This window comes from Eschrichtius robustus, chromosome 19, assembly GCF_028021215.1.
Source record: "Eschrichtius robustus isolate mEscRob2 chromosome 19, mEscRob2.pri, whole genome shotgun sequence".
NCBI classification, from domain to species: Eukaryota; Metazoa; Chordata; class Mammalia; order Artiodactyla; family Eschrichtiidae; genus Eschrichtius; species Eschrichtius robustus.
In genome coordinates, this window is record NC_090842.1 from 54,180,824 (window position 1) to 54,207,828 (window position 27,005).

The following is a 27,005-nucleotide window of genomic DNA, read 5'->3' on the forward strand; positions in this document are numbered from 1 at the left end:
TCAAAGTCACAACGTTATAATCACCAGCCCTTTTACTGCCATATTCAGAGACTTGGGTACAGTCACAAACCACTTTCACATACTTCATATATTTCACTCAACACCCTCTCCCAGTGATAGGCTCAAGTGCAAACCATCTCATATACATAACAGAGAATCAGACACAGAAACACAACCACATGTTCTCACAGATACTATATTTCCTCACACTTAAGAGATGGAGCTTCTGGCCTCAGCAAGATTAAAAATCTTTACCATAGATTTGTCCCTTATCGCAGATAATCGTACTAGTTTCCACCCCTCTGGATTAATTCCAGCCTGTCACACACACTTAGACACACAATGTCACCTCACACCTCTCTCACACACACACACACACGAACGGCTCAGGACCAGCTCGCCTGCCCCAGGGATCTGATTCATCCACTGGGTCCCTCCAAGTTCCAACAGACCAGCTTCCTCCCTTCGCTGGTGAAATTTACCTGCGGACACTCGCCACACCCAAACCCTCCCGGTAGTCATAGGTGGACCCAGCACAGACAGCCTTCCACCGAATGTTGTGAGGTCACTGCCAGCAGAGCTGGCCGCGCCACCCGCAAGCATGCGTAATCAATCACACGGTCTCAAAGCACCACTCACTGGTTAAGTCACATCACATTATGCCACCTCACAATCACTGCACGTGGCCAAGCTCACTGCTTGAACCTACACGAATATGTAGCACATCCACTTTCACATACAGAGTTCCTCACGCATGACACCCTCACAGTCGCTGTCACATAATCATCTGCCTCTCGAAGAGACGCGTACGTAACGGACTCACAGAAAATAATCTCGCATCGCAACCGCGGAGAGAACCATCCAGAGGCTGGATCTCTCCGCACCAGACAACAGTTCTCTTAAGCCAGCTGCCCGCGAACGTGCACATTGGGAGGGTGGGGACAGCCACCGTGTCAGGCTTGAAATCCGTCCTCAGAGAAATCTGAGGTTCCGAATTCAGACCCCAAACCCGGGTGTGAGCCACGCAAACTGGGTGGTTGCGGCGTCACTCCAAGCCCGAGTGAAACAGCGCAGGTGCGGCCGGAAGTCTGGCGGAAGACCTACCTCGTTAGCCTCCCGGGCTCCTTCCTCTAGGACTAAGTTTCCCAGAGGACACGGCTTTCCAAAGCTACTTCCGGTCAGAACGGCGGTTGAACAGTCGGCAGCAGAGGCAGTCGAGGGCTTCCCGTTACGGGTAGAGTAGGCAGGGCTCGGCGTGCGGCTTCGCCGGGAAGTCCAATCAGAACTTGGACCAGAGCTCCTCCTGAGGATGCTGAAGGTGAGGAATCCTGTAGCCCCAGGACCGGGCAAGAGGAGTATCTGGAGTGTTAGGCCTCTTAGTGCGGGAGCTGACCTGGGGAGAGTAGATTAGTCTGTGCGTGCGTGACGGAAATTAGTCTAATGACTAAGGGTATTTGGCTGTTTGTTGTGACAGCAACTGGATTCGTGCTTTTGTAACCATTGTAATTTTGTGCATGGCCATATGTGTAAATGGAATTTGTATGTGTTTATGATCATGATTGCAGGTGACTATTTGTGTAAGCCCCATTTACTTACATAAAAGAAAAGCACATTTACACAAACCTCTAAACCCAGGCTCACCGTAATCAGGCAGTTAGGAAGACATTCCAGTAGTCACCTGTAGATTCATACACACGTCATAAAGCCAAAGTCACATAATCCCACCATCCCCCCCGTGTTTATCATCATCACACAACCTCAAAGTGACTTATATAGTAAAAAAAAAAAAAAAAAAAGAAAACAACAAACAACAACAAAAAACTAACCATATGCCCACTTAGTCGGTGTCCTCCACAGTTATCTGAAGAGCTCACACACCACCAAGAATCAGAGAAACATAGTCTTCATGGTCACAGACAACATCTACTCCACATCACACTCAAGGTCACACAAAGTTTGAGCTTCCAGAAAAGCCTAGTATCTCATAATTTTTCTCTACCTCACAACTTCTGCCATTCCCCTTAGAAACACCTCGAATTGGAGGAAAGAATGGCACTGTTGCACATCCAAAAACAGTGTCTAAGATGATTTGGTGCTGCATCTTACCTGAAATTTTCACATTAACCTTCAAAATTCCTTTGTTATATTACTTCATTTAAAGTAAAAGTTATCTATAATTCTTCAACCACTCTGAACATTTTATTGCAAATGCTTTCACCCTCCTTATGTACATACATATATGCTTATGTTCATGAGTATTTTTTCCCCAAAGATTAGAACACAGTACACATTGTTTTGTAATTCCTTATTAAACGATATTTAGGTCTTTTTTGCCTGTATTTAGGGATAAATTTCAGAAGATTTTCCAGGATGTGGTTTTTTTAATTCTCACCGGTACTTCAAACTAAAGACTCAAGTATTTATTTTGCTCCGGACATCTTTGTTCTGTTTCTTCTTTTCAGTGTTGCTTTAGTGTCTATTTTTGAAGTTCCTGTTACACAGGAATGTTAGATGTAACCAAAGATCTGTTAGATCTTTTGAGTCATTTTCTCTTTCCCTGACCTTTTCATAAGGTCCTTTTCTTTTTCCTTTTAATTCAGTGAGAATCTGGTCAGGGTAGGTCTGAGCAGGCCAGTTGGGTCGATTTTAGCATAGTGTTGGGACACTGATTTGCCTCTCTAGATCCCTCCTGCTAAAGAGCCTGGGCCCAGTCTTTCTTGAATCCATAGCTGGATTCCCTCCTTGCTTTGAGTAAGGTTGGGATTTGTTCAGCTTTTTTCTGATCTTTTATGTATGTGTGTATGGGGTCTGGGAGTAGGTGACGTGAAGTGGGGGAAATGTCATTCTAAATTAACACATTGGGAGCTCAGAGGCAAGATCATCTCATGTTTGTTTTTGTTTTTTGTTTACTTTTAAACCCCTCTCATTCAGCAACACTTTCTTTGGACTGTGAATTTATTCTAAAGTGGAACTAAGAAGACAGCTAATAAATACATTGAATTCTAAAATAAAAGCCATGGCCCATGTAAGTTGTTGTTTTCTTGTTCCTTATTGAAGTAGTCCTCTTTTTTTCCTATAGGTCATGTCAATATTTGCATTCTTCATCCTGATATTGTTACCTAACTGAATATCATACAGTAACTTGCCAGTGAGTGAGTAAGTGATTGTGCCAAAAATATAGGATCTTCCTTTTTTGCTCATCTCTCTAACCAGTTTATGTACTCATTCAATAAATCATTACTTATTTCCCCTATGCTGAGTCTTCTGCCAGAATAAGGAAAGAACAGAAATAGTATCCTTTTGAGGGAAATATTGATGTTTCTCTTGTCAGAACTTTGGTTTGATGAACTGATTTAACAAATATTTACTGAATACCTACTATGTGATAGGCATTCTTTTAGGTAACTAGGAATAAATCAGTGGGGGGTAAAAATCAGACACATACAAATCATTCCTTGTGGAACTTGACTTGTAATGAAAGAGACAGAAAGTAAATAATCAGCTTATATAGTACAAGACTTAAGACACACAAATATATATATGTGCATATGTATGTATGTGTATACATTTTATATATATATATATATATAGTCAACTCCCATGTCTGTGGGTTCCACATCTATGGATTCAACCAACTGTAGATTGAAAATATTCAGGAAAAAATATTCCAGAAAGTTCCACAAAGCAAAACTTGAATTTGCTTCATGCTAGCAACTATTTACATAGCATTTACATTACATTAGGTATTATAAGTAATCTAGAGATGAGTTAAAGCATGTGGGAGGATGTGTGTAGGTTATACGCAAATACTATGCCATTTTACATGGGACTTGAGCATCTGCAGCTTTTGGTATCTGTGAAGGTCCTGGAACCAATCCCCTGTGGATAGCAAGGGATGACTATGTATATGTAATGAACAAAATAATTGTATGGTAAAACTAAGACGAAAGAACAAAATATATGTCTTATCAATCAATAACTGTATATGAGTTCTTTTTGTTTGTTTTGTTTTAATTTTAATTTTTGGGTGCATTGGGTCTTTGTTGCTGCGTGCAGGCTTTCTCTAGTTGCAGCGAGCGGCGCTACTCTTCGTTGCAGTGCGTGGGCTTCTCACTGTGGTGGCTTCTCTTGTTGTGGAGCATGGGCTCTAGGCACGCAGGCTTCAGTAGTTGTGGCACGTGAGCTCAGCAGTTGTGGCTCACGGGCTCTAGAGCGCAGGCTCAGTAGTTGTGACTCATGGGCTTAGTTGCTCCGCGGCATGTGGGATCTTCCCAGACCAGGGCTCGAACCCATGTCCCCTTCATTGGCAGGCGGATTCTTAACCACTGCGCCACCAGGGAAGTCCCTGGATATGAGTTTTAACATACCTATTAAGAGAAAAAGTCTTTCAGATTGAGTCACAAAGAAAAATTCAACTCTCTGCATCGGACACTTAAGTGATTCAGTGATTCAGAAAGTTTAATAAAAGGATGGACCAATTATACCAGGCAAATGGAAACTAAAGGAAAACATACTAAACTTCAGGCCACATCACACCATTAAACATGGCAAAGAAGGACACTACATAATTCTAAGGTGTAAATTTCAAAGTGAAGCTAAAATAGTTATGAATTACCTACATATAAAATATTACAGCAGCAACTTTCCTAAAAATAGAAGAGCAGATAGAAGAAGAAATAGATACTTGCCAGCAGTAGGGGACATTAGTTGACCCTCTTAGTCAAAGTCAAGACAAGTGGACAAAATTTAGTAAGGATATTGAAGTACTACATCACATACTCCATCAAATCTATCTTACTGATATACATTAAATGCTAATAGTAGTGAATATGCATTTTTTAAGTATCCATGGACCATTCAGAAAAAAATGACAAAATATTAGGCTGTAGTAAAGCCCAAAAAGTACAAATGATAGATAATATTCTCCAAACACAGTGAAATACAACTAGAATTTAATTACAGAATCAGAAAAATTATTATTCTTACCAGCAGTTTATAAAATATGTCTTAGTAACTGCTGAATCAAAGAAGAAATATAATCTAAAAAGTGAAAAATTTCTAATGTCAGTGATAGCACTACATATTGGAACCCATGGAATTTAGTTAAAGCAGGACTCTAAGGGAAAAGTCATAGATTTAAATGCTTCTAACAAAAAATAATGAAAATACGTAAGTTAAAAATAAGTAGAAAGAAATCTGGAAGGGATTTACAAAGATAAAAATTACATGTGTTACAAAACAGGAAAAAATTATAACTAATAAGATAAATCAATAAGTTAAATCGCTAACCTTTGAATCATGAATGAAAAGGGAGAAAGCACAAATATACAAAACGAAAAGGGGAAAATCCACAGAAACAAAGGAAGTTCAATAGACTCTTGAAAAAAATACTTTATTTGATTCTTTGCGAAGAATTTTATTTATTCACATATATACCATTTTCAATTGCTCTCTCTTCTTGAGATCTGAATTTCTGTTTGGTATCATTTCTTTTTGGCCTGAAGACATTTCCTTAGCATTTCCTGTAGTTTGTATCTTCTGGTGACAAATCCTCTCAGCTTTCTTTATGTGAAAATGTCTTTATTCCTCCTTTATTTATAAAATAAGTCAGGACTTGCATCCGCCTCCTCTATTTTCTGGAAGAGTTTTTTTATAGAATTTGTATTATTTATTCCTTAATTGTCTGATAGAATTCACCAGCAAAAAACATCTGTGGTAGGCAGAATAATGAGCCCCCCTAAAAAAAAAAACTGTCTGCGTGCTAATCCTAGAACCTGTGAATAGGTTACCTTACATGGCAAAAGAGAATTTGCAAATATGATTAAATTAATGCTTTTTAAAAAATAAATTTATTTATTTATCTATTTATTTTTGGCTGTGTTGGGTCTGCATTGCTGCACGCAGGCTTTCTCTGGTTGCGGCGAGCGAGCAGTGGCTGCTCTTCGTTGCGGTGCACGGGCTTCTCACTGTGGTGGCTTCTCTTGTTGCAGAGCATGGTCTCTAGGCACGCGGGCTTCAGTAGTTGTGGCATGTGGGCTCAGTAGTTGTGGCTTGCGGGCTCTAGAGCGCAGGCTCAGTAGTTGTGGCGTATGGGCTTAGTTGCTCCGCGGTATGTGGGATCTTCCTGGACCAGGGATTGAACCTGTGTCCCGAATTGAATCTGGCAGGCGGATTCTTAAACACTGTGCCACCAGGGAAGTCCCCCAAATTCATGCTTTTGAGATGGGGAGATTATCTTGTGTTATCTGAAGAGTCAGGGTCAAAAGAGGATGTGAGTACAGAATATGCATACTTCGGTTAAAAAAATGCAACATTACTGGCTTTGAAGATGGAGGAAGGGGGCCACGAGCCAAGGAACGTAAGTAGCCTCTAGAAGCTAGAAAAGGCAAGGAAATGAACTCTTCCCTAGAGCTGCCAGAAAGGTGCACAGCCCTGCCAACACCTTGATTTAGTCTAGTAAAACCCTTGTTGGACTTGTAACCAACAGATCATAAATTTGTTGTTTTAAGCTACTGCATTTGTGGTGATATGTGCAGCATCAGTAGAAAACTAATACACCATCTGAGTTTAGAATTTTCTTCATGGGGAGACTTTAATTTCTTTAATAGATAAAGGGCTTTGGGTTTTTTTTTTTTTTTCTTGAATTAGTTTAGTAATTTGTGCCTTTCAGGGAATTAGGTTATTTCAACTTAGATGTCAAATTTATTGGCATAAAGTTGTTCATAATATTCCCTTATTATCAGATCTACAGTAATGCACACTTTTAAATTCCTGATATTGATAATTTATGTCTTCTTTTCTTTTTTTTAAAAATTTTATTTATTTATTTATTTATTTATGGCTGTGTTGGGTCTTAGTTTCTGTGCGAGGGCTTTCTCTAGTTGTGGCAAGTGGGGGCCACTCTTCATCGCGGTGCACGGGCCTCTCATTATCGCGGCCTCTCTTGTTGCGGAGCACTGGCTCCAGACGCGCAGGCTCAGCAATTGTGGCTCACGGGCCTAGTCGCTCCGTGGCATGTGGGATCTTCCCAGACCAGGGCTCGAACCCATGTCCCCTGCATTGGCAGGCAGATTCTCAACCACTGCGCCACCAGGGAAGCCCTGTCTTCTTTTCTTGATCAGTATACTAGCAGCTTGTCAATTTTATAGGTCTTTTCAGAGAACCAGCGTTTAGTTTTACTGGTTTTTCTCTCTAGTTTGCCCTTGCTGTTTCACTGATTACTGATCTTATTTATTCTTTCCTTTGTTCTGTATATTTTAGATTTAATTTTCTCTTATTTTTCTAGCTTAAAATTCCCTTTCTTCTTTCACCCATGGGTTATTTAGAGGAGTGCTCTTTAACTTCCAAATATTTGGGAACTTTTTCAGTTCTTTCTGATAGTTCATTTTTAATTTAATCCTGTGGTGGTCAAGGAACATACTCTGTAATTTCTATCCTTTTAAATTTATTGAGATTTGTCTTATGGCCCAAAATGTGGACAATTTGGTTAATGCTCCATGTGCAATTTTTTTAAAGAAAGGGTATTATACTGTTGGGTAGAGTGTTTATCAGTTAGGTCAAATGTTTGTAGTGGTGATCAACTCTTCTATATCTTTACTAATTTTTTTTTGTCACTTGGTCTATCAATTACTGAGAGAGGACAGTTGAAATTTCCAGATACAATGGTGGGTCTGTTACAGTTCTGTAAATTTTTGCTTTATGGTATTTTGAAGCTGTGTTATTAGGTGCATACATATTTAGGATTGCTATATCCTCTTGACAAATTGACCCCTTGATCATGAAATATTCCTTTTGGTAATATTCTTTGTCTTGAATTCTGTTCTCTTTATTAACATAACTGATTCAGCTTTCTTTTACCATTTTCTTCATGGCATATCTTTATTCCATCCTTTTATTTTAACCTATTTTAAGTGTATCATATAACAGCATATACTTTGATTCTACTTTTTTACCCAGTCTGACAGTCGCTGCCTTCAAGTATCTACACAGGGTTTAGCAAACTATGGCATGCTGGCCAAATCCAGCCCACAACCTGTTTTCCTATGGCCCTCAACCTAAGAATGGTTTTGCATTTCAGAAGGGTTATAAATAAGTAAAGAAAAAAGAATATGTTATAGGGACTATATGTGATCCACAGAGCCTAAAATATTTACTACCTGACCCTATTCAGAAAAATTTTGCTGACTTCTAGATAGACTGTGTAAATTAAATGTAATGATTATGTTTTAATCTATCATCTTATCATCTATTCTTTCTTCCTTTTTTTTTTTCCTATTTTCCTGCCTTCTCTTGGACTAATCATGTATTTTTTAGTATTCCATTTATCTCCATTATAGGATTATTAGCTGTACCATTTTTGTTTTGTTTATTGTTTTGGGGGTTGTTCTAAGGTTTCCAATGTGATTTTTTTTTCACACACTGTATTTTATTTTTACAAGAGATAAATAAACTGACACCAAGCATTGTAAGTGGATGACCACAACAAAAGCAACAATGATTGCAATTTCCAAACACGAAACACACTCACACTATGTCATAATACTGACATTCAGTCCAGTAATCCTCCACTGTAACAGCTCCTTTACTTTGCATTGAAAATTGATCTGTATATTTTTTGCCTCTGAGTCCTTGTGGGATTTTTTTTTTATTCAAACAGAAAGTCGCAAAAATTATAATCATCCTCATCAGTTCACTCAGTCCCATGTAATTAATTTTTTTTATCTTGATCTTTTGTTAACACTTTTATGAATTCATCAGTTTTCCATTAGAGTTCTGAAAATGCTTATTCATTTAGTTCAGCAGTATAGTCAGTTACCAGAAACCTGTACTTGTCAGTCTTTTCCATGAATTCCTTGAAGATGAAACCCTTTTATAGGAACATTTTTGTGAAAGCGAAATTTATAGGAACATTTTAAAAACAAAAAAATCTTACTGGATCTTCCAATAATTTTACACAACTTCATACATAATTCAAAAATCTTAAAACTGGATATTTCCATTTCCCCTTCCCATCTTTTTTTACTACTGTTATCATATATTTTATTTCTAAATACTTTTAAACCACACATGCTTATTTTTCTTTTTTTCTTTCTTCCTTTTTTTGGGGGGGAGTGTGGTGTGCCATGCAGCTTATAGGATCTCAGTTCCCTGACCAGGGATTGAACCCAGGCCATGGCAGTGAAAGCCCAGAATTCTAACCACTGGGCAACCAGGGAACTCCCAGCTTTTTTTTTTTCTTTAAATGGTCAATTATCTTTTAAAGAAATTATGAGATGAAAACAATATCTTTCTTATTTACCTCCAAATTTATCATTTCTGGCACTCTTCATTTCTCTGTCAATAGAAGTTTTTACCTAGTATAAATTTTTTCCACCTGAAAAACTTACTTTAACATTTTTTGTAGCACAGGTTTGTTACTCTCAAAAAAGCAAACCAACAGCAACAGAAATAAAACTGCAAGCTTTATTTCACCTTCATTTTGAGGGATTTTAATTGGAAATAGAATTATAGCCTAACAGCTTTCTTTCAGCATTTTTTTCTTCCAGTTTTATTGAGATATAATTTACATACAGCACTATTTAAGGTGTACAGCATAATGGTTTGACATACGTACATCATGAAATGAGTATCACAATAAAGTTAGTAAAATCCTTCATCTCATGTAGATACAAAAATGAAGAAATAGAAAAAAATTTTTTTCTTGTGGGAACTCTTAGGATTTACTCTTTTAACAACTTTCATAAATAACGTTCAGCAGTGTTAATTATATTTATCATGTTGTACATTACATCCCTATTACTTATTTATCTTATAACTGGAAGTTTGTATCTTTTAACCACCTTTATCCAATCCCCCTCCCCACCCACTGCCTCTGTTAACTGCAAATCTGATCTCTTTCTCTATGAATTTGTTTGTTTGTTTTTGAAGTATAACTGACCTACAACACTATGTTAGCTTCTGTTACGCAACATAGTGACTTCGTATTTTTATACATTTCAAAATGATCACCATGATAAGTCTAGTTACAGTATGTCACCATAGAAGAATATTACAGAGTTATCTACTATATTCCCCACACTGTACATAGCAGCTTTTCTTTCTTCCTCCATCTCTCTCTCTCTCTCTTTCTCTCATTATTTTAGGTTACTGACCTCTCAAGTTCAAATGCATTTTAACAACTCTGCATGTTTTACACCCTCCCCCAACTCTTCCTGTTTTTATCATATTTTACATCTTTTTGTTTTGTATATATATCCCTTAACTACTTAATGCAGATATAGATGATTTTACTACTTTTGTCTTTTAACCTTCCTACTAGCTTTATAATGGCTAATTTACTACCTTTACTGTATATTTGCCTTTACAGATGAGATTTTTCTTTTTGTAATTTCATGTTTCTAGTTGTGGCCTTTTCTTTTTCACTTAGAGGAACATTTTTTGTAAAGCTTGTTTGGTGGTGCCAAACTCTTTTAGCTTTTGTTTGCTTGTAAAGCTTTTGATCTCTCCATCAAACTGAATGAAAGCCTTGCCAGGCAGAGTACTCTTGGTTAGGTTTTTTCCTTTCATCACTTTAAATATATCATGCCACTCCCTTCTGGACTGCAGAATTTCTGCTGAAAAGTCAGCTGATAGCCTTATGGGAGTTCCCTTGTACGTAACTTATTGCTTATCACTCTGTTTATCCAATCTTCTCCTGAATTCTTTGAACATCTTTACAATCGTTACCTTGAATTCCCTATAGGGTAGATTGCCTATCTCCACTTCACTTAGTTCTTCTTCTGGGGTTTTATCTTGTTCCTTCATTTGGAAGATGTTTCTCTGTCACCTCATTTTGCCCAGTTGGCTGTTTTTATTTCTGTGTTTCTGATAGATTGGTTACCTTTCCCAACCTTGGAGAAGTGGCCTTTTGTAGGAGACGTCCTCTGCGTCCCAGCAGTGCTCTCCCCTCTGGTCACTAGAGCTATATAGTCTAGGGGTGCCCCATATTTGGGCTGCGTGGGTCCTTCTCTTGTGGTGGCCTGACTACTATGGGCAGTCTTGTAGGTGTGGCTGGCTCCTGGTCCAGTTGTCTGCCAGGCCCTGTCTTATGCAGAGGCTGATGGGCACTGGTTGGCAGAGCTGGATCACGAGACTCCTGGCAGTGGGGCCCACTGGTGAGTGGAGCCAGGTGGTTGTGGGGCTGAGGGTCCCAGATGTAGTGTCGGCATGCTGGTGGATGGGACCAGTTCCTGACATGGTTTGCTGCAGGGCCCAAAGCTACTACTGGCCTGCTAGTGAGTGGGGCATATCAAGGTTATGAAAGGGAGATGTGCTCTGTCCATCTTTGGAAAATATAGTCTGCACTGGGTGTTTACTAAAGAATTTGCATTAAAAGTAAAAATGTTTAGTCATAATGAGGAAGAAAAATCATCAGGTCCTTTTTCTGAAGATGGAGATTTTCATAAGAAATTCTGGAAAAATTTACAACTATTTAACTTAGTTGGGAACCTCTATTTATTTTCTAAATTTCTAGATGAGTGATTAACAGAAGTTTTCCACCCTATGCTAGAGGATGTGTGTGCAGAAATTGAATTGTTTAAGAGTATGTGGGCATTCTGCTTTAGTCTCACTAAATTTATTTTTGACCCATACAAGCTTCCAGCCTTAGCCTATATACTCACTGTACCATCCCTTTCCTGCAGTGCCTTCTTTTAGCAGTGCTTCTTCCTTTTGAAAAATGTTTCTTATAATTTCAAAAACAGTACTGTGATTTGTCATTCTAGGGGCTGGTGATGTTCAAAGATGTGGCTATAGATGTCTCTCAGGAGGAATGGGAATGTCTGAACCCTGCACAGAGGAATTTGTACAAAGATGTGATGTTGGAGAACTATAGCAACTTGCTTTCACTGGGTAAAGTTATCTGCCTCTAATAATTCAGAATCTGTTTCTTGGAATTTCTGCTTTCTCCACTATGAATTTTAGGGCTACCTTTCAAATAACTAGATGAATTTTCTCTTTGTGTAGAAATGAGCACAGCCAAGTGGAGTTGCACCTTCATTTTCTCTATCCTCACATCTTACTCTGGTCCTTTCTTATAATTGACTTTCTTCCTTGAAAATTAAGGAGCAGAATTGAAATTCTGTACCATTAAAGCATAACGTAGTCAAAGAAACCAGGCTTTGTCTTTTGTTTCACTTGCACTGTGCTAAATGTGCAGATGCACTAGCGTAGATAAAACTAAGCACATGGGTCCTGGGTGCAAAGCTCTTTAGCCTTCCCAATTAGTGTAGTAATGGACTGAGTCAAGAAATGTCATTTACATTTGCAGCTCATATGAACACTATTCTATTTACTGCAACAAATGTAAACAATTTGCATTTGGAAGTTACATTCTAAGAACTTTACATTTAACATAGAAAAGTATCTGAGAATAAGTATTTCAGTAAACTTTTTTTCTCAAAGGAAAATGAGTGAAAGCTTATATAACTTAAATAGCATTTTACCATCTATTTGTTTGTTTTGTTTCTTATGATCCTGAGTTTACCTGTATATGAGAATTTGACTTTTCTTTCTTCTCTAGACCTAATCGAGTACCATCTTGTCCTATAGGTTTTTAAAAATAAACTCTGAAACACAGTATTTGAATACTTTCATTTCCATCTCATCTCCATTTCTTTTCTTATAACCAGGACTTTCTATTTCTAAGCCGGCTGTGATCTCTTCATTGGAGCAAGGGAAGGAGCCCTGGATGGTTATGAGGGAAGTGATAGGAGAACAGTTCCCAGGTGAGTGAGCTATAATCAGGAAGCAGAAAGTTGTTGTGAGGAGTAGGCCAACTGGTCAGAATGTTGGTTATATTAAGGTTATAAAGTTAATGTAAAGTTGTATTAGACAGAATAATTAGGGAAAATCTGATTTCAAAACTTATTGCAGTGTTACAGTAATCAAACAATGTGGTACTGGCATAAAGACAGACATATAGATGAGTGGAATAGAGAGTCTAGAAATAAACCCTCAGATATATGACAAAATGATTTTAGATAAGAGTGCCAAGACCATTCTATGGGGGAAAGGACTGTACTCTTAACAAATGGTGTTGGGGAAACTGGATACCCGCATGCAAAGGAATAAAATTCCTTATGCCATATACAAAAATTAACTCAAAGTGGATCAAAGAACTAAATCTAAGACCCAAAACTATAAGACGCCTAGAAGAAAATATAGGGGAAAAACTTCATGACATTGGATTTGGCAGTAATTTCTGGGATATGATACCAAGGCACAGCAAAAATAGACAAATGGGAGTACATCAAACTTAAAAAACTTCTGTTCATCAAAAGATGCAATCAACAAGAGTATTAATTTTTTTAAAAAAATTCATACAAGTTGCTTTGCTAGGTGATGAGAATACATTTTTAAAATGTTATAAAGATATTTAAAATCTAGTAGTGGATCAAGAACATATGAATATATTTTCTGATAGAATATTTGGGGAAAATTAATTGATTAGAAATTGTGAAAATTAAAGCAAATGACTACATTGAGGAGATAGAGATGGTAGAGGGATGATTAGAAAGGAAGGAGTAGGACCTTAGGAAAGTATAGGGTCCTGAAGGCTAAGAGCAGGTTCATTCCACAAGTTAGAGCAGGGGTCCCCAACCCCTGGGCTGCGGGGGTTGAGCTCTGTTGATTGCATCTTTTGATGGACCAGTACCAGTCCATGGCCTGTTAGGAACTGGGCCGCACAGCAGGAGGTGAGCGGCGGGAGAGTGAGTGAAGCTTCATCTGCTGCTCCCCATCGCTTGCATTACTGCCTGAACCATCCCCCACCGCCCCCGGGGAAAAATTGTCTTCCACAAAACTGGTCTCTGGTGCCAAAAAGGTTGGGGACCGCTGAATTAGAGGTCTTTGATGATGTATGTAACTCATAGTACTCCAGAGCTATGAAAAGAGTATATTTCTGTTGTTTTAAGCCACCTAGTTTGTGGTACACTGTTACGTTGACTCTAAGAAACTAATACAGAGGTGAAACATGGAAAAATGATATATACTTTCCTAAATGTTTTGCTTTCATGTAAGATGTTATTCTTTTTACTAATTTTTGATACCTGGCCAGGCCTTTTCTTTTGCATATATGGTGTGGTGATTTCTTTTTAAATTTTTTTTACCTTGAAATAGTTATAGATTCACAGAAGGTTGCAAAGAAATGTACAGGGAAGTTCCATATACCCTTCCTCCAGCCTCTCCCAGTGTTAACATCTTACACAACTATAGTACAATATCATACTGAAAAATTGACATTGGTATAATCCATAGAAGTTACTCAGATTTCACTACTTATATACACACTTATTTGTATGTGTGTTTGTGTGCGTATGTATAGCTCTATGTAGTTTTATCATATATAACCTTGTATCACCACTACAACAATCAAAATAGATAGTACCATCACCACAAGACTCCCTCCTATTATCTCTTTATAGCTACACCCCTCCCTTTCTCCCTTATTCCTAACTCTTGGTAACCATTAATCTATGCTACATCTATATAACTATGTTTTTCATGAAGTTATGTAAATGGAATCCTGCAGTATGTATCCTTTTGAGATTGGCTTTTTTCTTATATCATATATATATATATATTTATAACATGAATGTAAGGAATATATATATACACACACATATGTAAACATATATATATATATATATATATATATATATATATATATATATATATGTTCCTTACGTTCATGTAAAAGTTTGTACTTGAAAATAAGTCTGGGATAAAGCTCAAGTATGCAATTGCTGGGTCGTAAGGTAAGCTCATTTTTAGTTTTGAAAGGAACTGCCAAACACCAGCAGTGTATGAATGATGCATTTCACTGAATCCTAGTCAGCACTTGGTGTTATCAGGTTTTCATTTTAGCCATTCTGATAGGTGGGTAATGATATTTCATTATAGTTTTTATTTGAATTTCCTTAATAGAAAATCATGTTTATTTGCCATCTGTGTATCCTCTTCAGTGAAATGTCTGTTCATGTCTTTTGCCTTTTATGATTTGATTGTTTGGGTTTTTTGCTGTTGAGTTTTCAAAGTTCTTTCTGTATTCTTTTGGGTTGGCCAAACAGTTCGGTTTTTTCTGTAAGATGGTTCTAGTGCGCTTAGTTGTCTTTAACTTCATTCGAAACAATTTTGTTAGATTGTATTGTGATACCTGTCATATCAGAGTACATTTTTTAAAAAAATTAAAATTGGTGAATTTTTGTGTAGCCATTTTGATATTGAAGATGGAAGAAAAGAAGCAACATTTTTGGCATATTATGCCTAATTATTTCCAGAAAAGTAAAAACACGACTGAAATGCAAAAAAGGTTTGTGCAGTGTATAGAGAAGGTGCTGTGACTGATCGAAGGTGACAAAAGTGGTTTGCAAAGTTTCGTGCTGGAGATTTCACACTGGATGATGCTTCACAGTCAGGTAGACCAGTTGAAGTTGATAGCAATCAAATCGAGACATTGAGAACAATCAACGTTACACCACATGGGAGATAGCCGACATACTCAAAATATCCAAATCAAGCGTTGAAAATCATTTGCACCAGCCTGGTTATGTTAATCACTTTGATGTTTGGGTTCCACATAAGTTAAGCAAAAAAAAACCTTCTTGACCGTATTTCCGCATGCGATTCTCTACTTAAACGTAATGAAAACGTTCTGTTTTTAAAACAAATTGTGTCAGGCAATGGAAAATATATACTGTACAATAATGTGGAATGGAAGAGATCATGGGGCAAGTGAAGTGAACCACCAAAGGCCGGTCTTTATCCAAAAAGGTGATGTTGTGTATATGGTGGGATTGGAAGGGAGTCCTCTATTATGAGCTCCTTCCGGAAAACCAAACGATTAATTCCAACAAATGCTGCTCCCAGTTAGACCAACTGAAAGCATCACTCAATGAAAACCGTCTGGAATTAGTCAACAGAAAACGTATAATCTTTCATCAGGATAACGCAAGACTGCATGTTTCTTTGATGACCAGGCAAAAACTGTTACTGCTTGGCTGGGAAGTTCTGATTCATCCACCGTATTCACCAGACATTGCACCTTCGGATTTCCATTGATTTCAGTCTTTACAAAATTCCCTTAATGGAAAAAATTTCAATTCCCTGGAAGACTGTAAAAGGCACCTGGAACAGTTCTTTGCTCAAAAAGATAAAAAGTTTTGGGAAGATGGAATTATGAAGTTGCCTGAAAAATGGCAGAAGGTAGTGGAACAAAACGGTGAATACGTTGTTCAATAAAGTTCTTGGTGAAAATGAAAAATGTGTCTTTTATTTTTACTTAAAAACCTAAGGAACTTTTTGGCCAACCCAATAGATAGGGCTTTGTTGGATATGTGACTTAAAGAAATAATTTCTCCAAGTCTATAATTTGTGTTTTCATCCTTTTAACAGGGTCTTTTGCAGAGAAAAGTTTAATTTTGATGAAGTCTAGCCTTTATTCATTTTTTAAATCTTATGAATAGTTAGGGGGTTTTGTTGTTGTTGTTTTTGTTTGTTTTTTGGGTTTTGGTGTTAAGTCTAAGAACACCACCTAGTCCTAGGTCCTAAAGATTTTCTCTTATGTTTTTTTCTAGAAGTTTTATAGTTTTACATTTTCCATTTAAATCTGTAATCCATTTTGAGTACCTTTTTGTAGAAGATGTGAGACTTCAGGTCAAGGTTTATCTTTTTGCCTATGGATGTCTAATTCTCCATCACCATTTTTTTCAACAAGTTTTATCCCTCCTCCATTGAGTTGCTTTTTCACCATTATCAGAAATTAGTTGAGCACATTTGTGTGGTTCCATTTCTGAGATCTATGTTCTGTACCATTGATCTTTGTAACTATTCCTCTGCTAGTACCATACTTTTGATTACAGCAGTTATATAGTAAGCCTTAATATTGGAAAGCGTGATTCTTCCCACTTTATTATTTTCCAAAAAAAAATTTTGGCTATCCTTGGGGCCTTTTTCTTTGCATATAAATTTTAGAATAAGCTTGTCTCTATGTACAAAAAAAACTTGCTGAGATTTAAATAGGAATTATGTTAAACCTGTAGATGAAATTAGAGAATTAACATCTTTACTCTGTTGAGTCTTCCAATCCATGAACACAGCATTTCTCCAAGTTTTTTTCCTTTGATTTCTTTTATTAGCATTTTATAATTTTCATCATATATTATCTGTACATGTTTTGTTAATTTTTTACCTAAGTATTTCTTTTTTTTAATCTTGGAGCATTTGTAAGTGGTATTGCATTTTTATTTTGGTTTCTATTTGGTCCTTGTCAGTGTACAGAAATTCAGCCAATTTTGTATGTTAATCTTGTATTCTATGATGTTACTCAATGCACTTCTTAGTACTAGTTAGTACTAATACTATCTAGTACTAATTTTTCCTTGTAGATTCATTCTTGTAGACAATCATATAATCTGCAAATAGAAGGTTTTTTTTTCTCCTTTTCCAATCTATGCCATTTCTTTTTCTTGCCTTTTTGTTGGCTAGAAATATGTTCTGTGTTGGATAAGAGTGGTAATAGTGGACATCCTTGCCCTTTTTTCTTAATTGTAGAGGGAAAGCATTCAGGGGTAAGGTCTTTTGCCATTAAGTATGATGTTAGCAGTAGATTTTTTGTATATGCTGTTTATGAGGTTGAGGAAGGTCCCCTCTCTTTTTAATGCCCTGAGGGTTTTTTTTTTAAATGAATGTTAATATGATCATGTGATTTTCTTCTTAGTTGTTGGTATGATGGATTACATTGATTTCTGAATGCAGAATCAGCCTTTCACACCTGTAAAAATTCCACTTAGTCATGATATATTATTCCTTTTATTCACTTCTGGATTTGATTTGTAAAATTTAATTCAGGATTTTTTCATCTAAGTTCATGTCAGATACTGGCCTGTAGTTTTCTCTTTGTGTGTGTGTGTGTGTGCACGTGTGCGTGTGCATGCTGCCTTTGCCTGGTTTTGGTGTAAGAATAATAATGGCCTCATAAAGTAAGTTGGGAAGTGTTCCCTTTTCATCCTTTCTTGGAAGAAATTGATGTGACTGTTTGGTAAAATTCACCAGTGAAACCATCTGGACCTGGATATTTCTTTTTTCAGGATTTCTTTTAAATTATAAATTCCATTTCTATAATAGTTATAGGACTATTCAGATTACCTATTTCATCTTGGCTGGGTTTTGGTAGTTTGTGATTTTCAAGGAATTGGTACATTTCTTCTAAGTTGTCAAAGTTATGAGTGTAAAGTTATATGTGGTGTTCTTATTATCATTATGGTGGATTATCTATATATAATTATATATATATGTATCCATGTATATAAAGGATATACATGTCCTTATTAATCCTTCAAAAATTTTTTTTCTTTGAGACTTTTAATTTCACCCATAGATTATTTAGAAGTGTGTTATTTGGAGGTGTTTGGAGATTTTCTTGTCTTTCTTTTATAATTTGATTTTATTATGGTCTCATGTGAAAATTAGAGGGAGCTGTCTACAGGAGTCTTCCCTCACTTCTGACATCAATTGCAATTTCAAGTGTTTCCGAGACCACCCTTACATTTGATAATTCACTAAAAGGACTCATAGAACTCACTGAAAGCTATCATCCTCACAGTTAGTTTATTACAGCAAAAGGATACAAATTAAAATTAGCCAAGGGAAGAAGTACATAGGGCAGAGCCTAGGAGAGTGCCAAGTGTGGAGCTACCCATTGTCCTCTCCCATTGGAGTCATGGACAGTGCTAACTTTTCCCATCAACTATGTGTAATAATATGCATTTGGGCATATTGCCAAATAGAGAAACTCACCTGAGCCTTAGTGTCCAGAATTTTTATTGGGGCTCCTTGTTGGCTACCCATGTGGCTGACCTTTAGTTTCCAGCCTCTCAGGAGGTAAAGCTGATACCTTTAGTCTGCAGTCTTTTTGGAGGAAAATTGATGCCACATATCTCAAACCTTCCATTATAACTTTGTATCTCTTTTCCTCTTTATTTTTCTATAACATTTTTTTGCCATCTGACTTACTAATTCATTTACTAATCATTTATTAGATGTTATCCCAGTAGAATATAACTCTATAAGGGGATGCATTTTTGTTTGTAATGATATTTCCCTTTTCATTCCTAAGATTGGTTATTTGTACCTTTTCTGTCTTTTATGAAATAAAAATTTATTTTGAATTAATTTTAAACGTATGGAAGAGGTGCAAAATAACCCCCAAAATATCTCCCATATGCTGTTCACCTAGATTCACCAGTTGGTAATATTTTTGCCATATTTGCCTTATTATTTCATTTAAGTCTCTTTACCCTAAATAGTTATCTTTCCTAATAGGAAGGATATTCTCTTACATTTCATAAATTCAGGAAATTTTACATTTATCCAAATCTATTGTCTCATTTATTGTCTGTATTATATTCCACTACTTATCCAAATATTGTCCTTTTCACCTGACTCAGGATCTCACATTACATTTCTCTTTACTTTAATCTGAAAAGTTCCTCAGCCTTTCTTTGGATTTTATGGCTGGTATTTTTGAAGAATACTGGCCACTTTTATAGAATGTCCTTCAATTAGAGTATGTTTGTTGGTTCTTCCAGATTAAATTCGGGCTATACATTTTTGGCAGGATTATTGCATTGGTGACATATCTTTCTCAGTGTATTATATAAGGAGGCACATAATGTCATTCTGTCCCATCATTAGTGTTGTTACCTTTGATCACTTGGTTTGGGTGGTGTTTGCTAGGTTACTCCATTGTATTTTTTTTCTTTGTAATTAACGTTTAATCTGTAAGGTAGTCTATTTTTCTTGACCAGTCTTGCCAGAAATCCTATTATATATTTGTTTCTGTTTTATTTATTCTGCCTATCTTTGTTTTTACTTTATTCTACTTTTTGAGGTCTCAGTTTGCTATTCTTCTTCTAACTTCTTGAAATAGATGTTTAGATGATTCACTTTAAGAATTTCTTTTTTCTATTTGCATTTAAGGCCGTAGATTTTCCTATAAATGTGGCTTTAGTTGCATCCTACACGTTTCGGTAAGAGGGGTAGAGAGAGCCCAGGGGATATAGGACCTTATAGAGCATTATAAGAATCTTTTTTTCCTAAATGTGATAGGAAACTATTAGAGGCATTTAAGAGCAAAAGTTATGTGTTGTCACTAAGATATGATGTGTTTAGTGGAACAAGAAAGAGAGCAGGTGACCAATTTGAGAGTTACTGCAGTAGTATAACAATAGTAGCTTAGACTGTGATAGAAGTGGTGATGATGATTATGTCATTATATATATATTAAAGAACAAGTTGACCATGCTTGCTAATAGACTATAAGTTGAGTAAGAAGAAAAAAACTAGGCTTTTGGCTTAACCTATTGGTAAAAGATGGTTGCATTTACTGAGATGGGTTAAGCTGGAGTAGGAATGAATCTAAAAAGGGGATTTGAAAGTTCTCTTTGGACATGTTATGGTTGAGGTACTTATTACATATTTACATGAAGATTTCAACTAGGCAATTAGATGATAAATATGGAGCTTAGGGGTAAGATAAAAGCTAGAAGTATAGACATCAAAGGACACAATAAAGTGAAAATACAACCTATGGAATAGGAAAAAATATTTGTAAGTCACATATCTGATAAGGGGTTAATATCCAGAATATATAAAGAACTCCTACCAAAAACAAAAAACCAAACAACTCAATTTTAAAAATGAGAAAAGGATTTGAATAGATATTTCTTCAAAGAAGATATGCAAATGACCAGCAAACACATGAAACTATGCTCAACATCACTAGCCACTGGGGAAATGCAAATCCAAACTACAGTGAAATATCACCTCACACCCATTAGGATGACTACAGTCAAAAAACAAGTATAACAAGTATTGGTGAGGCAGTGGAGAAACTGAAACCCTTGTGTTGGTGGGAGTGTAACATGGTTCAGCCACTGTGGGAAAAGAGTATGGTGGTTCCTCAAAAAATTATAAATAGAGTTAACATATGATCCAGCAATTCCACTTCTGGATATATACTAAAAGCACCCATGTATATATATACTTGTACACCCATGTTCTTAGCAGCATTACATACAGTAGCCAAAAGGTAGAAGCAATCTAGGTTTCATCAACAAACAAATGGAGAAACAGAATGTGGTGGTGGTGGTGGTCGTGTGTGTGTGTGTGTGTGTGTGTGTGTAATCCTGACACATGGTGCAACATGAATGAACCTTGAGGACGTTATGGTAAGTGAAATAAGTCAGTCACGTTCAGAAAAACAACAACAAATACTGTATGACTCCAGTGGTATGAGGTATCTAGAGTAGTCAATTCCATAGAAACAGAAAGTAGAATGGTGGTTGCCAGGAACTGGAAGAGGGAAGAATGGGGAGTTATCAATGGGTACAGAGTTTCAGTTCTGCAAGGTGAAAAAGTTCTGGAGATTGGTTGCACAACAGTGTGCACATACTTAACACTACTGCACTAAACACTTAAAAGTGGGTAAGATAGTAAATTTTATGTTATGCATATTTTATCACAATTAAAAAAAATTTTTTTAGAGGTATAAATTTAAGACTTAGCATTATATGATTGGTATTTAAGCCAGACTGCTATTAAGGGAAAGAGTGTAGATTGAGGGCTGGCCAGAGTCAGAGTTCTGGGACATTCCAATATTTAGAGGTCAGGAAGTGGAGGAGAATGCATTAAGGGGAACTGAATATAAGTAGAGAGGTAGGAGGATAACCAGGAGAATATGGTATACAGGAAGCAAAGGGATTGATCAGTTGTGTCAAATGCTACTAATGAGTCAAATAGAGTGTTGACTGGCATTTGAGCACTGATTTTGGTAAAGTAATTTTGTTAGTTACTTTAGCTAGAAATGTTTCAACAGAGCTATGGGAGTTGAAATATTTATTGGAGTGGATTACAGAGAAAATGACTAACAAACAAAGTCATTTGATATAACACAGAGTCAGGGAAAGGATGGTCTTTTCAGTAAGTGGTGCTGATATCTACTGAAAAATAAGAATCTTGATTTCTACCTCACACTAGGTGGATTATAGATCTAAATATGAAAGGTAAAATAGTAAAAGCTTCTAGAAGATTATATGAGTATATTTTTATGAACTTGGGATTATACTACCTTAAAGTTAAGAATTTCTGTTTATCAAAACATAGTATTAAGAGAGTGAAAGGATTTGTATGGAAATATGTATGGCAATATGTTAATATAAATGTTTCAGACATTAAAAAAAAAAAAAAAAAAAAAGAGAGAGAGTGAAAGGGCCAGCCCCAGAGTGGGAAAAGATACTTGCATTATGTAGTTGGTTATATCCAGAATAAATTAAGAATTCCTACAAATCAAAAAGAAAAATACAATCCAGAAACTACCCAAATGTCCCTCAACTGGACAATGGATAAACAAAATATGGTTATCTGTACAATAAAATATAACTCAGCCATAAAAAGAAATGAAATACTGGTACGTGCTACAGCATCATTGAACCTTGAAAACATACTGAGTAAGAACAGAGACAAAAGGTCACATATTGTATGATTTCATATTTATGAAATTTCTTGACAAATTCAGAGACATAAAGCAGATTGGTGTTTGCTGGGGGTGGGGGGGGAGGAGAATAGAACATGATCATGTGTGTGAGGTTTCTTTCTGGCATGATGAAAATATTCTGGAATTAGAGATCAGATGGTTGCACAACAGTGGGAAAGTACTATAAGTTACTGAACTGTATGCTTCAAAATGGTTAAAATGGTGGATTTTATATGTATTTTATTGCCCAAAAAATTAATAAAAATGGACAAAATACCTCCATAGGCAACTTATTAAAGAAGATATCCAGTTGGCCAATAAACATATGGCAAAGTATTCAGCCTGCAAAATTACAAATTAAACCACAATCCAGTATCACAACACATCTGCCAGGATGCTTAAATATAAGAAGATTGACAATAACAAGTGTTGCTGAGGATATGAAGAACAGGATCTCTTTTAGAGTTTGATGGAATTGTAAATTAGAAAACTGTTGCATAGTGTCAACTGAAGCTGAACAAATGCATATCATCTGATGCAGTAATTTCACACCTAGCAGAAAGCAGTCCTGTTTCCACCAAAAGAAATGTGCATGGATGTTGATAGCAGTACTAACCATAATAGCCAACAACTGGAAACAACCCAAATGATCATCGTTAGGAAAATGGAAAAATAAATTGTTTTAGCATAGAATGCTTTATGTAGCTGTTGGTCTCAAACAGTTCAATGGAAGGCTGTATTAGTTTGGATATAGGTTTGGCTGTATGTGACAGAGACCCCCAAATGATTGTAGTTTAAACTATATAGAGGGTTAATTTTCTCTTTCATTAAAGTCCAGGCTGGAGTGGCAACTCTGTTCTGCAAAACCATCTGTGACAGACATGACATCAAATGCACATTGCAGCTGGCTTTGCTGAGGAATCAGAAGAATAACGGATATAGGGTGTGGGCAAGCTGACTCTTAAGAAAGTTCTCAGGACTTCCCTGGTGGTGCAGTGGTTAAGAATCCGCCTGCCAATGCAGGGGACACGGGTTTGAGCCCCGGTCTGGGAAGATCCCACATGCCACAGAGCAGCTAAGCCCATGCGCCACAACTACTGAGCCTGCGCTCTAGAGCCCGCGAGCCACAACTGCTGAGCCCGCGTTCCACAACTACTGAAGCCCACGCACCTAGAGCCCGTGCTCTGCAACAAGAGAAGCTACCGCACTGAGAAGCCCGCACACTGTGACGAAGAGTAGTCCCCGCTCACCGCAACTAGAGAAAGCCCACGGCAGCAATGAAGACCGAGGCAGTCAAAAATAAATAAATAAAAAATTTTAAAAATAATAAAAAAAAAAGTTCTCAGAAGCTACTACATAATACTTCTGCATTTCTTTAGGCAGAATCCAGTTACATGGCATGTTCTGCTGCAAAGGGTCCTGGGAAGTGCAATGTTTATATTGGGCAGCCTGTTCTCAACTAAAAACCAAGGGTTCAGTGTACAAAAGGGGAATAATAGATGTTTGGGGACAACTAGCAGATAGCACATAATCCTTTGGCCTGGTGGAGAGTGTTAAAATATACAGACTCTCGTAGACTCTGATTCAGGTGATCTAGAAAGTTTTGTAAACATCCATAATTACAACAAATTCCCAAGGTGATTCTGAAGTGGATCAAAATTTCAGAACCACTGACTTGACTTGTTAATTAACTCCCTCACTTTTCTTTCATGAGCTTTCATTTCTTTGCATTCTCCTTACTCTATTTTCATTCAATTGCATGATGGTATTTAAGAGCTCCCCAAGCCTTTCATTTCTTAGGTGAATTATTTTCAATTCTCTCTCTTTTTTACCAGAGATATTTCATTTCTTTTGTAACACAAAACTAGCAATTAAAATGTGTTTCTTATCTTTCAGACTTGGTGTCCAAGTGTGAGTCCAAGAAGTTATCTCCAAAAAGAAACATTTATGAGACAGAATCATCCCAATGGGCTATCATGGAACCATTTAAAAGCCATAGTCCTGAGAAATCCATTTTCAGAGATATTTGGGCATGCAAAAGTCAGTTTGAGAGACAACAGGGAAAACAGAAGGGCTATTTCAGGCAATTTATTATCAACCATGAACACATGCCCATTTTTAGCCAACATATTTTGTTCGCTCAGGAATTTTATAATAGACAGAAAATCTTTGAATGTAAAGAATGTAGAAAAAACTTCAGTTACCATTTATTCTTTAGTCATCACAAAACTCATTCTAAAGAAAAACTTCCTGAATGTAAGGTATGTGCAGAAACTGTTGATACATCATACCTTACTAAACAACAGAGAATTCAAAATAGTAACAAATGCAATGAATGTAAGGAATGTTGGAAGGCCTTTATTCATTGCTCACAACTTATACAACATTTGAGAATTCATAAAGGTGAAAAACACTATGAATGTAAAGAATGTGGCAAGGCCTTTTATTATGGCTCAGAACTTATTCTACATCAGAGAATTCACACTGGTGAGAAACCCAATGAATGTAAGGAATGTGGGAAGGCCTTTATGCAGCTATCACAATTTACTCAACATCAGAGACTTCATACTGGTGAAAAACCCTATGAATATGAGCAATGTGGGAAGGCTTTTATTTGTGGCTTTCAACTTACTGAACATCTGCACCTCCATACTGGTGAGAGACCCTTTGAATGTAAAGAATGTGGAAAGACTTTCAGGCATCGATCATCCCCTACCATACATCAGAGACTTCATACTCATGAGAAACCCTATGAGTGTAAAGAATGTGGGAAGGCCTTTAATTATGGCTCAGAACTTATTCTACATCAGAGAATTCACACTGGTGAGAAACCTTATGAATGTAAGGAATGTGGGAAGGCATTTAGGCAGCGATCACAGCTTACTCAACATCAGAGACTTCATACTGGTGAAAAACCCTATGAATGTAAGCAATGTGGGAAGGCTTTTATTCGTGGCTTTCAACTTACTGAACATCTGCGACTCCATACTGGTGAGAAACCCTATGAATGTAAAGAATGTGGAAAGACTTTCAGACATCGATCACACCTTACAATACACCAGAGAATTCACACTGGTGAGAAACCCTATGAATGTAGAGAATGTGGAAAGGCCTTTAGCTATCACTCAAGCTTCTCTCACCATCAGAAAATTCATTCTGGCAAAAAACCTTATGAATGTAGTGAATGTGGGAAGGCCTTTTGTGATGGCTTACAACTTACTCTACATCGGAGGATTCATACTGGTGAGAAACCCTATGAGTGTAAGGAATGTGGGAAGACTTTCAGACAGTGCTCACACCTCAAAAGACATCAGATAATTCACACTGGTGAGAAACCTCATGAATGTATGATATGTGGTAAGGCCTTTAGACTTCATTCACACCTTATTCAACATCAGAGAATTCATACTGGTGAGAAGCCCTTTGAATGTAAGGAATGTGGAAAGACCTTTAGCTATCATTCGAGCTTCTCACACCATCAGAGAATTCATTCTGGGAAGAAACCATATGAATGTGGGAAGGCCACTAATGATGGCTTGCAATTTAATGTACATCAGACACTTCATACGGTTGAGACTTCAGTAAATTTTCCTCTCTCCCCATCCTAGTCTAGCATCATGAAATTATTTTTGGAGATATACTTTTTTTTTTCTTTAAGGAAAATGTTGGTAAAATACTGGGTTTCATTAGTATTGATTTATTTTAGTAATCTTTGAACTCTTTTTTTTTTTCAAGTGGGAAAATGGAAAAGTTATTAAAATGAAAATTGCTCTGGTATCAGTGCTGTTTCTGAATTATTGTAATGATCAGTACTGGAAATAAATTTTATAAAACTATTTGTTTTCACTGAAACCAGTGAAGTGGGGCAGAAATAAAATGAAAACAATTTCTTCCCCTCCCACAAATCCCTGAAATAACCAATATGTGTGTGTGTTGCTTCTTCCTTCGTGCTCAAGCATATCTGCACATGTGAAGGGTTTATTGCATGTCTGTGAAAGGTTTTACCCCCATAGTGACATATTTCGTGGCATTTTACCCTTTACACTTAAATAATCATGGACATTTTCCCAGGTCAATACTGTAGATCTGACTCATTCTTTTTAAAGTTTCAGAATATTTCTAGTATGGGATGTATGCCAGTATTTTGAACCATTCCCTACTGTAGACATTCAAATTGTTTCTACTTTTTTCACCAGAAATGATCGTGCAATAAACATTCTTAGATTGTCATTCTTATGTTTCTATTGGTAGATTCCCAACCATGAAAGTGTGTGTATGTTCTGATGTTACATTAATTTTGTAGTTTAAAAAAATGGGAAATAAAAACAGATACTATAAAAATCCAAAAATTACCCAAAATAACTTGAAAATAAAATCTTCCCTAATATCTAGTCCTATAACCATCTGCTTTCCCTACACAGGGGTAACTATAGCT

The 27,005-nt window shown here is 36.7% G+C and overlaps 1 protein-coding gene across 1 annotated transcript; it reads left to right on the forward strand.

Moving 5' to 3' along the window:
• Nucleotides 1-1,200: 1,200 nt before the first annotated feature.
• ZNF461 (zinc finger protein 461) lies at nt 1,201-26,244 on the forward strand. Its single transcript, XM_068528521.1, has 5 exons — nt 1,201-1,318; nt 2,932-3,025; nt 11,763-11,889; nt 12,669-12,764; nt 24,467-26,244. Exons 2-5 carry the CDS (start codon nt 3,017-3,019, stop codon nt 26,176-26,178), a joined length of 1,944 nt encoding a protein of 647 aa, XP_068384622.1. The 5' UTR covers nt 1,201-1,318; nt 2,932-3,016; the 3' UTR covers nt 26,179-26,244.
• The last annotated feature ends 761 nt before the right edge of the window (nt 26,245-27,005 follow it).

What these genes read in the sequence shown, in the direction of transcription:
- ZNF461 (XM_068528521.1), top strand. An exon ending in TAGCAACTTGCTTTCACTGG is followed by an intron (nt 11,890 to 12,668) that starts GTAAAGTTATCT and finishes TCTTATAACCAG; the next exon opens with GACTTTCTATTTCTAAGCCG. An exon ending in GATAGGAGAACAGTTCCCAG is followed by an intron (nt 12,765 to 24,466) that starts GTGAGTGAGCTA and finishes CTTATCTTTCAG; the next exon opens with ACTTGGTGTCCAAGTGTGAG.